This window comes from Rhineura floridana, chromosome 2 (assembly GCF_030035675.1).
Source record: "Rhineura floridana isolate rRhiFlo1 chromosome 2, rRhiFlo1.hap2, whole genome shotgun sequence".
NCBI classification, from domain to species: Eukaryota; Metazoa; Chordata; class Lepidosauria; order Squamata; family Rhineuridae; genus Rhineura; species Rhineura floridana.
The window spans coordinates 122,669,611-122,684,465 of NC_084481.1; the positions used below are offsets into that span (position 1 = coordinate 122,669,611).

Genomic DNA, 14,855 nt, shown 5'->3' on the forward strand with positions numbered 1-14,855 from the left:
TGAAACAGCAACTGAAGTTGTATGTGTGGAAAGGCCCCTACTCTAAGTCTTAGGTCTACCCTCCAATTGCTAGAAACACTTTTGAACAAAAGGCAATAATGTACACACTCATACCCTCTTTTGCTGTAGTCTTATTTGCCAGAGCACTTATTTAAGCCCCTGCATTCAGGGAGTTGGGAATACCTGTGCAGATATCCATTTATTGAAATAAACAGAACAGTCTTCCCTATACATGAAATGGGGTCTCTCTTCTGGCTGCAGGATCTTCAAACATTATACAAAATTGAAGGAGACTGAAGTGTTTATTGCACAATATTCATAACCATATAACACATTGGAAAGCATAACAGTCTTTATCAAACCCTTAAGAACAATTCACATTAATGCAAAATAACTGAGTAATGCAATTTTCTTTCTGCTCTAAAAGCAGCAATCCAACTTTTGCTGAAAGTTCACTGGTTAAAAAAGTCATTGTTCTAAAACTAGTCAGCATGATTAGGTTGACAATTCAAGTCTTCTTCTAATATTCAAATTTTACAATAATTTTAAACAAATAAATGCATAACAGACATATCTTTTATACTACAAGTCTTGTAATTTTGCCATGTGCATGGTGTCTCTCAAAAACACATGGGCAAGCTCCTCGGTGATGAATTGCATCTTTCCCTATGTGTTTAGCAATACGCTCTCTCATAGCATTAAAGCTATCTGTCTTTTTTTAAAAAAAGTACAGAAAGACAGGAGCACAACTCCAGTGTTATGGAGGCAGAGGAGAGGAACAGTAGTGGCACAGAGGAGTAATTTACAAGGCTGGTCTACAATACATGTATTTTACAAGGTACACATTATAGTACTTCCCCCACTATGTATGTTAATTTAAAGTGCTATACACACTATTAAGTTTACATCTATTTACATGCGCTGGTGTTACAATTACATGTACCCCTGCATCTTTATATACACATAGGCCTTGTTAGTACCTCATAATAAGCCAATTTGTATTAAAACCATGGTTTAAGCCTCCTCACTGCCATGCTTTCTCTTTGCAGCTCGCTCAAACAAGCCACAGAATGGCTTGTGTGGTGCAAACCCCAGCTGTTCTGTTTCAAACAAATGCAAAAGCATAAGCTGTAACAAGTGGTTTATTTCTGGCTTACTGCTCATGACAGGTGAGAGAAACATTCACAATTAAACCATGGTTTAAAATAAACTGGCTTATCAAGATATACAAAGCAGGTTGCCGTTTCCAGCTGCTGGGTCTAGCATACAGACCTTTTAGCCAGGAATCTAATTTTTTAAAAAATTGTCATGAAAACCACCTTAATTACAGCTAAGATAATCTTCCCTAGAGAAGGAAGAACAGCTTATTTTGTTTAAAATGCCTGATGTTAAAATATCAGGCACTTCTATCAGAACACTGCCAGTTCCTAATAGTTTGGGCAGGTGTAGGAAAATCAAACAAAATATGTTTGAGCAAAACATAAAAAGATCAAAACCCTTTGATGTCCACTCTGATTTTAAACAGACTTTGAAGTTCATCAATTAGCAGTGTGAAATGTCCCCCCCCCCAAAAAAAAATCAAAGCTGTCACTGAATTCAGTAATAAGAGCTTCTGTCTAATTCCTCCCTCTGGCAAATTCATTGTATGAAATGGGAAAGGGAAACAACTTCTGACATACTGTAATTACGTAGATTGAATTTGATAGCCTGTAACAAGCCGCAAACATTTGTCATTCTGTAGTACATAGTTCAGAAATATTTTACAACAAGCCTTTAACCAACAGTTTAAACCTGCAAGTAACTGTTTTATCCTGGATATATCTGCAAAACCTTAGTATAATAGTGAACACCAGCTTTATAATACACAAATATCAGGCAATCTCAAATGTGACAGTGACCACCTCAGGAATTTTTTGAATTAAACCACCCTTCTAAAATTAAGACTAGAATTCAAAACCATTTTTTCAGCACTGCAAACAGACTTTTAACACTCCGCAAATACAAATAAAATGCAGATGTGGAAAAGGCACCTGGCAGCCACCAGGGCCCACCAACACTGATACCTGTCCTGGGCCTGTAAGCTAGGGGTGGAGAAGCTCAGGGCCACAGATCTAATTAGGCCTGCTAGGCCTTCCTGTTTGGCCCATAAGGCCATTCAGCCAAATCACACTCTCCTGACACAAAGTGTGGGGCAGGTAAAGGCAGGGCTTGTTGAAAGGGTATTTGCAGGCCCTATTAATCAGCAGTCCAGGGCAAGATAGCGTTTTGAGAAGGGCTTCTGAAAACATCTTCAGAAGTTTCTCTCAAAGTGTTTTATCTTGCCCTGTGATTTAAACAAGGCTTCTGAAGATCCAGCTGGTTGTTGGATCTTCAGAAGCCGTGTTCAAACTGCTGTGCAGAATAGTGCGTTGAGAGGGGCTTCGGAAGGCCCCAACAGGAAAAAAGGTCACCTGACATCCTTGTGATGTCATGTGATTGACAGGTGGGTGGCTTTACCCACCTGTTATCCTTGGCCTATATGGAGTGGGGGAAATAATCTGGCCCACTAGCCTAGAAAGGTTTGTCATCCCTGCTCTTAAATTGTCATTTTCAATTCTCCATAATGCCCCCATATAGTGTTATTCCAGGATCCTGTGAGAAATGTAACATAGTTGCTTGCAGCCATATGCCAATACAACAAGGTAAGCCCACAACCACAGGTCCACAGAGGACATTGCTGAGTGCCCCCCCCCACACACACACCTGGTTCCTGCCCTGGCTCCAATAGTCCTGAGAACAAGGGAGCAGATGCTTGGATTACAGATTCCATAAGACATTAAAGCAACACAAAGCTATTGTGAGCAAAGCAGACGCACCTTCTTGTAGTAAAGCATATTGCCCTTATAGAAAATAATTTAGCACCATCTATTTACTTTAAATTATTATCTTGGTTTTTACATTATAATGGTATGGTTTATAAAAGCTGGGAAGAAAGCCTGACTACACAAAATTAAGCCAGATGTTATGATGTGTCATCAGAAACTTTTGGTTGTCTGTGATCAATAAAGGTATGGACACAACTATAACTTCATGGACTAGGAAACTTATTTAAAGTTATTTAAAGTTGCCTAGGCAATTGGTTCTTCCTGAACAAAAGTGCAAAAAATATTTTATAAAAATAGTGAACTAATAATAAAAGTTTGGTTTAAAAGAACATGGTACAATTAGGAGTGATTTAAAGTAAGCACATGTAAATACTAAGCAAGCCACAAGGGGCCAGTAGAAGTAACTCAAATGTAAATGTGGGACTAGTCATTCCTATTCATGCAAGCCAGCGCGTGTTATGCATATATGCATAAAGGAGGATTGCTTAGGAATGTGACAACAACAGGCTGGATTAACTATAAATGAAGTGCAGTTTTAACAAACCATCCAAGAAGAGCTATACTAGAACTAAAATATTAGCTATTTCAGTATCCCATAAAATGTCAGAAAATTCTTAGTGTATCCCTTCACAAGTCACCAACAGAAAGATTAAGGACATAAATATTTAAAATTATAAGCGTTACACGACTGGCTCATAGACAAGCGGTCACTTTTAAAGACCAATGACTTTTATAGAAAGCAATACAATGAATAAACAAAACAGAGGAACAATGTAAATGACATCTTGGAGATTTCAAGACTATGAACATTGCTTGTGTCATGGCCTGTGGGGCTGGCCTGCTTCATCTACCATGTTGAGTATGTAGGTAGCAACATCTTCTTCCGTAGGTGCATCTGATACCACCCAAGAATCATTTGCTGCAGTCACCTGCAGACGACATATAGGGCAATTCCTGTGGTGACCACTCCTGTGTAGGAAGCCAGAAGAAAAAAGAGTCACTATCTCTTTTTAAATCTTGTCTTTATAATATCCATGACCATTTTTGCTTGTAAGAACTACTATGGAAGAGACATAATACTCAAAATATCCTCAAAACATGCATGGCAGATATTTTCTTGAAAGGCTTCAGGAAATTGGATCCTATAATGTTGCCTGAGAAGAATGTCCTGTTGCTTTTGTAAATGGCAACTTTCCCAAATGGGAACTTTTCCAATTATTAATCTAAACCCAGCCCTCCTGTAAGTTAAAACCACTGCTTCTTTTAACGTCAGTGAATAGGATAAAGAAAAGTCAACCTATACATTGTTTTTTCTGCTCCTTCAGCTTTTCCTTCTATGACCTCTTTAATTCCAATTGGAGCACTGTGGATCCTTCCTAAGTTGTAACCATCCTAAGGTTGTTGTGTCAAAAGTGAACACAATGCTCTTGGCATGAGGTATTTATCAGTGTTAGGTAGACTGGTACTATCCCTTCGAGAGTCAAACACAAAATCCCTGATAAAACAATTTACTTCAGCAGGGTGCTGGGATACAAAAGAGCAATGCTGTTTTATGTTCATCTTGCAGATCGCTATAATGCCCAAATGTTAGGAGAATTCCATGAGTGTTTTCATGAACATATTATTCCAACAGGCCCAGCTATTCCTTAGATTCCATTCAGTTTTCAAGCGGAATTGGCAGTACTATTTATCTTTGTAATCAAGACAGACTAGACCATGACTGTGGTTATTTTTTTTAAAAGGCACAGATTTTAGGTTTTAAGTCCTTAAAGCCTGATTACATAAAACATTTGTCCACTTGTCTATTTGCTAAAGCCTAGTTTAGAATAGTGTCAGTCTGAGGTTACTTTGTACCACTGACGGTTCCTGTCCATAATTTAGAAGCTATCTGCCCTGCTGCAGTTTTATTAAAGACCCAGTTTCTTATTCATTGAGCACAATTTCCCTAACAAAGCATCATTAGTTATTTGGGAATATACATATATTATGTATTGTATAATTTTATAGGGGTGTATCCAGTGTTAGTCATTTTAATGAGTGGGTATGACTAACTTACTCTATACTCAAAAACCACAGCAAAAGCTCCATTTTGGAACAGTTTACCTTTATCTGAAAACTATTTATGCCAACTTTATTTTGAACAAATACATACAGACTGATGCTGGCAATCATGAATAGTATTTTGATTTGCGATGACATCAGCAACTTACCAGGCATGTCTTGGTGTTTAACTTTTACAAAATTAAACGCCCATTGAAAGAACTAATTTTCTTGCCAAAAATCCAGTTTGCTTGTTGCTCCTGCAACATGATGGCTACCTCATAACTACCAAAATCAAAGCTAACAACAAGACAAAACCAGAGATGTGCTTTTCTCTGTCATTCCAGTGCCTTTCAACTATTTTATTCTAGGGAAATTGGTCAAATGCCAATGGTCTCAGGACCATCTCACAGTATAATGCATCCAAAGCCTCTGTCAGGCAACTTACCATTTATCAATGCATTTCTGACAAAAGCTGTGAGCACATGGCAAGATCAGATCAGCACGTCCGTCCATGCAGATACAACATTCATCCTCATCAGTCAGCTGTTTCACTCTACAATACAGACAACACTATTATTCACAATCACAGTAAATTAAAAGTGGGACAAATTTATATTTAAGTATTCCTCAGAAGTATTTCTTTTGTAAAAATATTTTATTCTGAATGTTTGTATTTCATAGTTTGGCACTAAGAGTATTCCACATACAACCAACCACATTACATTTAGGTTTTCTTCCTTCAACCCTAACTGAGCTAATCAATTGCCTATTGCATGCAAAAATGACCATTCTGCATGTAAAACGTGGCTCTGTACATACAAATCCAATATAAAACCATTATACATAAAACCACCAGCTTCCAGAGGACAATTACAGAAGAGGGAACTCTCACCCAAGGGAGACTATGTTTCACCCTTCTCTTTAATGGCATCCAGAAAATAGTCATAATGTTCCTCTGTAAAGGCAGCTTTTGACTTGTAGACAGTTGTTTCATTGAATTGGTTTTAATAAACTTTGCTTGTTTGGAATAATTTTTATTACTGGGGTATTATAATTGCTTTTCTACTGCTGTTTTTATAACTGATGTTTTAAATTGTTAATTTGTGGATTGATTTTACAGTTAGCTGCCCTGGGTTTTTTATGAGGAAAGGCAGGGTACAAATGTTTTAAATAAATAAATAATAAATCAGCACAATATATGCCAAGTGTGAAAAATCAGAGCATGTTGCACAGATGAGACTGGGTGTTATGCTTCTCCACCTGCACAAGTGGGCACAATTAATGTGGACTATTCACCTTTGATCTCTGTGCACGAACATTCACTTCTGCACATATACAAGTATAGCTGTCAGCATGACTATCAGTTCTACTTCTTCTGAACACAGGCAAAAGGAAACTTTTTCTTACAGTAGTCAAGTTCTTGGCACCCCATTTTTTGTACAACAGAACAAGGGATACATTTTGTGCCCTTGAATTGCTTACTCAGGCTCAGCATTTCTTTTTCTATCGTCACATGTCATCTGTTATTTTCCACCTGAGTATTTGTTCTACATACCAGGCATTTTTGACCACTCAAATATTTTTGCACAGAAATTCATGAAGCCATTAAAATAAAATCACAGCTGGAGAGATGTTTGACCAGGGTTAGAATCAGTATCACATTGTCTCAGGAATTTTAGCTATGAAGCAATTATCTTCCAAAAATATATCTCTCTCTATATTGCTCCACATTTAAAAGATGCTTTACTTGGTATCTACTGTAAGCATCCATGGGCATTAAAGTTACCTTGAAAGAGCTAACCATGTCTCAGCACTACCAAACACTCATCACTGTGTATATCTATAACAAAATAGGTGTTGATTTCAGTCACTTACTTTCCACTCATTAGCAAAACAGGATATCATCTATGAACTAGTTCATGTTTTCCCAAGTCTTCTAGGTTCAAGTTAAGCACCATCCTCAGGAGCATTCATATGCCAAAATATAAACAGTTGCAGTTTTGACTGCAGTTCTGACTTATTTAAGTAAATTTTCTCAAATTTAGATTAATGCAATACACAGTTAGTAGCAAGTCTCTATCCTTGCTACTACTTAAGTTAAGATATAACATTTGTGGGGAGAACATCTGCCCACAGAGGCTTTGTCGAGATCATGGGAATCTCTGCAGCCATCTCTGCTCCACCACTGGTGCTCCAATAGTGGTAAGGGGCAAGAAGCGATGTGTCAGGAAGGATCCAAAGCCCCGTTTCCCTGACAAGCAAAGAGAAGTACACAAGCCCTGAAGCTGACATACTTGTTTCCCCTCCAGCTGCCTGCCTCCCCATACTCCACACTGATCAGCACGTGACTGGCAGGGCTCTGGATTCAGGAGTTCTTCCACTATGGATTCCCCTCACCACCAATAAATGATTCTGCCCATGGAGTTCTTTAAGCTTCTTACCCATCTGATGAGGTGTTACACATATGATATGACTCAACCTGAACAGCTATCTCAAGCTATGGAAAGATTAAGCAAACCTGTTCTGCTACTCCCAGTAATAAGAATAACAAATACATTTTGCCTATGCTTTCATAGTGCTCCTTGAAGAGTTTAGTTTTTTCATGGTTTGAATCAGGACCTTGGCAGAACAGCTCTTAGATGCATCATTGGGGGAAATGCACTATATTTTAATGTCAATCTTCATATCCAAACACATGTTAGCTCATCAGAAGTTTGCTACTCACTGCTGGTTAAGGCAGTTTTTATACAGATTTGAAAAGTAAAAGGTTCTGCAATGCTGTATGAAGTAACTAAAACATTTGCATGAATAAGTTATCTTGCTCTTTATAAAGTTGAAAGTTGAAAATTAAGCATCTTTCTAGCCTACCTGATGAAGATTTCTGGCCAACAGCAGCAACAGCCAAACCATGTATCAGTGTGTGTTGTCATAAGCCAAGTTTGCACTCTTGCAAATTATTTGGCTGTATCATGTTTTGGACACAGAAGGGATTTTCTATTTTTCTAGCCATACATGCAATTCCAATAGAAAGTAGTTTTTAACAGAAAAACATTATCTGGGTAGTAAGTACAGTTGCACTTAGGGTTCCACTGCTGCCACTGTATTTGTCATTATACTAGTCCATAACAGCATATATAAATAAAACATGCAACCTGACCAATGTGGCAAGAACACACATATAATCCCGTTCAAGAGTTCATGTTCTGCAAAAATGGAAATGGGTCACACCCAAAGGAAAACTGCCTCTGTGCCAAGCAATGTTTTGAAAAGAAAGGCCAGTTTAAATGGCAAGTAGATTTATTTCCATTGCAAAATGGACCATTTTCAATATACAAGCCCTTAGGAGGAAGAGGATTTATCTCTTTCCCAAGAAGATTATGTACCGTAACTTGGAATATCCTCTCAAGTGTCCATTCAGTGCAGACGTTTTGCAGTCCAAAGGAGCCCTTGCTTAGGCAGTACAAAACCTACAAATGTTATTCAGGTTGACCTGTAAGACTTATTGGCACTAGCATTATACTTTTATTCTCTGCAAAATACATATATCTATATACGCTATATAATATTTTTGTAAACTTTCACGTGTAGTCCGATGCTACGAGGCGAGGCAGCAGTGGCGCCATTGCTTGCTCAAGGCACCTGGTGGCAGTGGTGCGCGTGTTGTGAGAGGCAGCCAGCAGTGAGCAAGCCAGTGGGGCGGCTAGCAAGGTGTCTGGTGGCAGCTGGGCCTGGCCCTTGGTGGATCGGGGTGGGTGGGGGACCCCCATGTGTGCTGGCGACTCGGGGGAGAGAGAAGGGGCAGCGCACTGGCAGCGCACTGGCCTTCTCAGTGGTGGCCCCCGAACTATGGAACAGTCTCCCCGAGGAAGTACGCCTGGCGCCGACTCTGCTCTCCTTCCGGCGCCAGGTCAAAACCTTCCTATTCTCTGAAGCATTTTAAGTTACACTGATTTACTTTTTAAAATGTTTATTGTATTGGATTGATGATTGTATTTTAGTATTATTTTGTTATTCATTGTATTTTTATGCTATTTTATGTTCACCGCCCAGAGAGCTATTGCTAGTCGGGCGGTATATAAATTTAATAAATAAATAAATAAAACCTGTGGGGGGAGACAGAAGGGGGCAGCACACTGGCAACAGCAGTCAGGATTGGCAAGCAAAGTGAGCAGGGGCAGAGCCCCTAATATGTATATATTTACATCAGTTTGAATAAGTATACATAATTGCACCTGAACACACAGCTCTATTCAACTCAAACATAAATGAATTTTAGTACAGTGAGATACCTTCTCATCAACATGCTGGCCTGACAAGATGCAGCAGAAGACAGATCCTCAGCAGCTCCTTCAGAAGCAATGCTCTGTGAAAGAACACTTGCTGCTTGACTTGTGATATCTTTATAAAGTTGAATGAACTGATATAAGTTCATGATTCTTGATGCTTCGACAACACCGCTTGTCTTGTTTATCTAAACATACAGAAAGCAATCTTACCACCTTTGCTTCAACATCTTGCAATCTGTGCTCGGCATTTTTTTGTTTATAAACACACACACAAAAAAACTGGGAAATAAACAGAGTTTGAAGATGACACAAAGATTTGAGAGACATTTTTCAAACTAGATGACTTTGAAATGCTCACAACACTATCATTTGGAAGGTCATCTTTTTAGTTTCCCTTTGGATAATGTTTTAGTTATTTTCATGGTGACAAGGATAGATTAGTATAAAGAATGCATTAAACACTGTGAGATAGACACTGAGGGTTGTATTCAATGTAGCACTAAGTAAAGGTCCTATTAGTACAAGGATTTCCACTTGTGCAACAGAACTTCCTCCCCTTCTCCCCACGCAAGCCCCCTAAACCTGTTCTAGGGGTTTCACCGACCCTCTGGAGCAGATCTGGGGAGGACACAGGGCACGTGTGGGGGGAGCAAATTCTGAAGCCCAAGCAGAAATCCTTGCACTGATGGAACATATTTGTTAAATACCGCCCTAAGAGTTTCATAATAGGCATGAGTAGGCACAAAGTCCAATAATATTATCTTTAGTTTTCAGTGTATTTTGATAACGAATCACAAAGTTAAAAACTTTGACAAACTTACCTTAGTACATACTACTCGAACAGCTACCTTCCAGAGAGCAGTGGAGTCTGAACCTGGCTGCACTTCAAACAATAGATGCTTGTCCTGGCCAGAAGCTAACTTGGCAGTTCTGAAATTATTTAACATTCATTTATTTAATCCTACATATTGAATATGTAAAGCACAATTCAGTCTAAATTAGAAATGAGAATAGCTAACCTTTTACCCTTTAATCTGGCGATCTAATTCTCATGAATACACAAGAAACCAACATCCTCTCTTGAATACTACACTGAGCCTTATTTTATGTACAATTTACTTGCTAATTTTATTAGTAAATTTACATATAAAATATATAGTTTTTTTGAAAAAATTCTCAGCTTGAATTCCTCAGATAAGAAATTACCTTAGGATTGGGAAAGATCCCTCTCTGAAACACTGGAGAGTCACTGCCAGTTAGCATAGATGATACCAAGCTGGATGGACAGTCTGACTCAATATAAAGCAGCTTCATCTATTTGATGCTGCAGAACCATTTAGTAGCTTTGGGTCATATCCTATGGTGACTGTCCGCTGATGGAAGACAATCAGTTAACAGAACTGGGTGGGAGGCCACTTTTTTCAGTCTCCCCTTCCAACACTCTGTGCTATCCCTAAGTCTGCTCTGGAGGTTCTCCAAACTTACTGTGGCAATATTGAGATGGCACAGGATGCTGCAGGGGGGGGGTCACTAAAAATTGCCTCCCTCCCTATTCTGCTAATAGATCCCCTTACATCAGTGGACAATAATTAGATATTCCATATTTGTGCAGTCTTTTTTAGAAGAAAAAATGTCAAAAGTATATCCCTTATCCAATATAGGATGCATCTTATAAACACTTTAAAAAGTTAGTATGATAACGGTGAATACATATGGAATAAAATATTTTCCAACACTATTTTCCAATAGCACTATCCCTCAGGCAACTCCAGTTTGCTCCTGCAGGCTTCGTTGCCTCTCTCTGAAGTTTTGGTACAGAGGTAGCCAATGTGGTGCCCTCCAGATGTTATTAGATTACAACTCCCATAGTTCTTGACTACAGGCCATGTCAGCTAGAGCAGATGTAATCGAGCAACATCTGGAAGCCACCATGTTGGCTATCTCTGTTTAAGTAATTTGAAGCACTAGGGTTGTTTGGTTGCTCCTTCTGCATTATGAACCATTTAGTATCTTGTCAGGGAAATGAGCCTCCCTTCACCTCCACAAAACGGCTAGCTGGGTTTAAAAACATTACAGACATACACTTCATAAAGTGGGTTCTAGCCAACACATACTTATGACACTATATAACTGTTAGGTGTCACAAGACTTTCACCTCCTTAACAGACGACAGTTGTTATCTCTTTGGGATTTTATAAACATGCACATGTCTGCTATACTATACTTAACACATGTGGAATAAAATGTTTGTTGTCCTGGACTCCTTTGAGAGGAAGGGTGGGATATATATCCAATAAATAATAATAAATAAAACAGAGCACTTACTATCTTAGCAGGGGTTCATATCTAGCAATGACTGCAACATTTGAAGTATATACTAATACTTAGGATGGTATTAGTATATGCTAGTCCTATTCAGAGTAGACCTACTGAAATTAATAGACATGACTAACTTAGGTTCATTAATTTCAGTGGGTCTACTCTGAGCAGCTCTTAGCTGAATACAACCCAACAGTCTTTAATTAGGAGGCGGACAGCTTCCCACCAGCAACAGCTACCACATTCACTCTGGAAATGTGTTATGCATGATACCCTTTTAAATGTTAAACCATCTTATGTACAAAAGAAAAACTGGAGAAGTCTTACGTGTCATTCATTTCAGCTACTCTCCCCAAAAACTCTTCGTAAGTCAAGAAGCCACTTTCTCGAAACAGGGATACATGTCTGACTACTTTTTCTGGCAGCTGATTGATAACAGTGTGCGTCTGGCTTGAGAGCTGCTGGCCCATCCTAAAATTCTTTAGCTCAATATCCAGGAAGAAAGGTAGCTTTGCTCATTTGGGGAGTTTCTAATAAATACATTTAAAAATGCCGTATTAGTATGAAATAGTCACCGCAGTCCTTTACTTTCTCTTTTACCAAAGTGCCAGCAGCTGCCTCCTAAGATCTGTACTGACATTCAGATGCACAGTTACAGATTTCACAAGCACTACCTTAACAAGCAAGGCAAATTTGGTTAGAATCCTGTAATTACGCTTCCGTTAAGTGCAGAGAAATTGTAATATACAAAATGCAATGATTGTTAACCACCACAAGTCTGCCATTTTGCAATCCTGTAGACTAAAAGACTGCATCTCTTCATGAATTTTCAGACTATTCAAGGCAAGCCATCCAGAAAATAACAGTGTACATCAAGACTTTAGTGAACCATTAAGTGGAATAGCATCTAAGAACTTGGACATGGAAAACACCTCTTAAATTATACCTGTGGCGCAGAAAATACGATCATTTAGGGCTGCAATTCAACACCAGAAATAAAATACTGTAGCTTACAAATTCTTTTTGTAACAGTCAAACAGTAAATAGACCAAATGCTTTCATTTCCTAAAATGGTTACGCAGGAATACAACAAAACCTTGTAATACAATGCAAAATCATAAACGCATTGCTCATTGTAAGTGTTTTGCAGAATCCCTTAAGCCTGCTTTGACAGCAAGTGCCATGGTAGACCTTGCGAAAGTCTTATTTACTTCACTGTTTGAGTAACTGAGATGCACAAGCAACTGAACATCACTTGCACAGCTTATCCAAGGTAAAACTTTTTTTTACCTTATAAAAGGATATCACTTCCAATATACCTTTTTAACATAAAAACCGACCAACCAACCAAAGTTCATTAAAATAAAAGCTTTAATCATTTGCTATCCTGAAGCTCTGGGAAAAAACCAATCCTCTCCTCACTACTTCACCACCAAGAGCATTTGAAAAAAAAGATGATAGATATACCTGACTTTATATTAGCTGATCTTCTGCTTCCAAAAGTCACATGAAGATATTCATTTTGGGAATAAAACCACTAAATAGCTGAACAATTAAATATCTAACCCCATCCTCCCCCGGAACCAAACAACTGAAGGTTTTGGTTGCTCATTCTCTCCGGCCCCCTATTTTTTTTTAAACCACCTCGATCTAGGCAGACAACAGCAAAGTGACTTTAGAATCTAGCACCATAAAAAAGGAAAGAAAACCGCTTGATTTACATCACAGGAGAGTTGAGCTCCTCAAAATAATACACAATACCAGTGGTGTGCAGCCATTTCGAAGTTAGAACATGCATGGTTCTTTGTCACTAGAAAGATACCCATTTTAACACAGAGATAACACAAGGCAATATTTTTGATGTTCAAAAGCACTCGCTTCACGTTCAAACTCAGTGGTCAACACACACCCCACCCCACAGAACTGGTAGCCTCCGCTCCAATCACCGCGCAAGCAGGCACGGACCATTCAAAAGCTAAAGCAGGCACCGCCCCTCCATCTGGAGAGCCCAGAATTCAACGGCCGGGCCCGACAGCGCCACACCCACCAGGCGACCCTGCCATTATCTCCCCTCCTTCCCTCCGTCCCACTCGAAGTGAGAATAATTCAAGCGCTGCGGAAGGCACGCAAGGGAAAGGGTGCTGGACGAAAAAAGCTACCCGAGAGGGGGGCCTCGTCTGCTGAGACCGGAACAAAAAGGGTCCTGGACTGGGAGGTACCAGGTGGGAAAGGGGCTTCGGGGACCACCCACCCACGGTCTAACCGCGCATGCAGCCGTTACGAAGAATGGGAGGGAGCTCGAGGAGGAGGAAAAGCAGCAGCAGGAATCTCACCCCCAACACCCCGACATCCTGCTCCAGACGCCAAACACCGCCTCCCTTCGCTTGCTGCGGAGGCCTTACTCTTCTTCGCCGTTACAACTAAGCAAACAACGCGAAGACACGACAAACGGGCGGAATCGGTTCCTGTCGCCTTCAGCTTACGTATCCTCGCGCTCCCTCCACCCCCGTTGCCCTTTCTGGTCCGCCTGCCTGGTTGCTAGGAGACCGCAAGAAGCCGCTGTCTGAGACTTTCTGGATTGTGTGTTTCTCCTCCCATCGACTCCTATTAACATGTTTAAAGAACAATTTACAAAGTTCACTTCTCTCCAACTCCAGTGAGGCCATTTTTAAAATATTCATATATTTGCTACATTGATCCAGACTTATTAGGACTGCACTGCAACAACTATTCTAGTTAAAATAATAAGTAAAACTATTATTATTATTATTATTATTATAAATACTAGAGACAGTAATGATACAAGCCCTTTTTAAATCCATGGCAAAATATGGGAGATTCATATTTGACTGAGGAAGAGAAACGTGATCAAAATCTGAAATCTTATACACGTTTAGCTAAGTCCAATTGAACAAGGTAGGTCTTAGTAGACATGTATAGGATTGCTTGGCAAATATCAATAAAAAATTGACTTCAGATTCCAAAATATACTTCTGATTTGCCCCTTAAAAACTAATTTTCTCCCATTGTCAGGTCAACAAATTACAGGAGAAAGAGCAAAAGTGGTTGACATCCAAAATAGCAGGGAAAAGGGGGAGAAAAACCAGGATGTCAAGAGGCAAATGTGGGTGAATCAAAGTCTGGAGACTTATTGTAAAAATATTTTTAAAAGGTATGCCCAATGCGTTTCGGCTGGAAAAACTCCTGCCTTCATCAGGGGCTAAAATACATAAATGAACAAACTCATTAATAAACCAGACACAAAAGGTAAAGGTTAAACGAGCATGAACTACAAATAATTTGGTATGTAAGTATACAGATGGTTCTTTGTAGTTCATGCTTG

General features: G+C 39.3%; 1 protein-coding gene across 6 annotated transcripts; it reads right to left on the minus strand.

Moving 5' to 3' along the window:
* Positions 1–283: 283 nt before the first annotated feature.
* On the minus strand, positions 284–14,043 carry RNF141 (ring finger protein 141). 6 transcript variants are annotated; one of them, XM_061610400.1, is made up of 6 exons: positions 13,846–14,043; positions 11,840–12,042; positions 10,015–10,123; positions 9,197–9,378; positions 5,353–5,460; positions 284–3,833 (listed from the first exon to the last, which is right to left on the minus strand). In XM_061610400.1, exons 2-6 carry the CDS (start codon positions 11,980–11,982, stop codon positions 3,683–3,685), a joined length of 693 nt encoding a protein of 230 aa, XP_061466384.1. In that variant the 5' UTR covers positions 11,983–12,042; positions 13,846–14,043; the 3' UTR covers positions 284–3,682. The 6 variants fall into 6 exon arrangements, with proteins under 6 accessions (XP_061466384.1, XP_061466389.1, XP_061466388.1 ...); XM_061610405.1 differs by lacking the exon at positions 13,846–14,043 and adding an exon at positions 13,672–13,742; XM_061610404.1 differs by lacking the exon at positions 13,846–14,043 and adding an exon at positions 13,422–13,469.
* Positions 14,044–14,855: the final 812 nt, after the last annotated feature.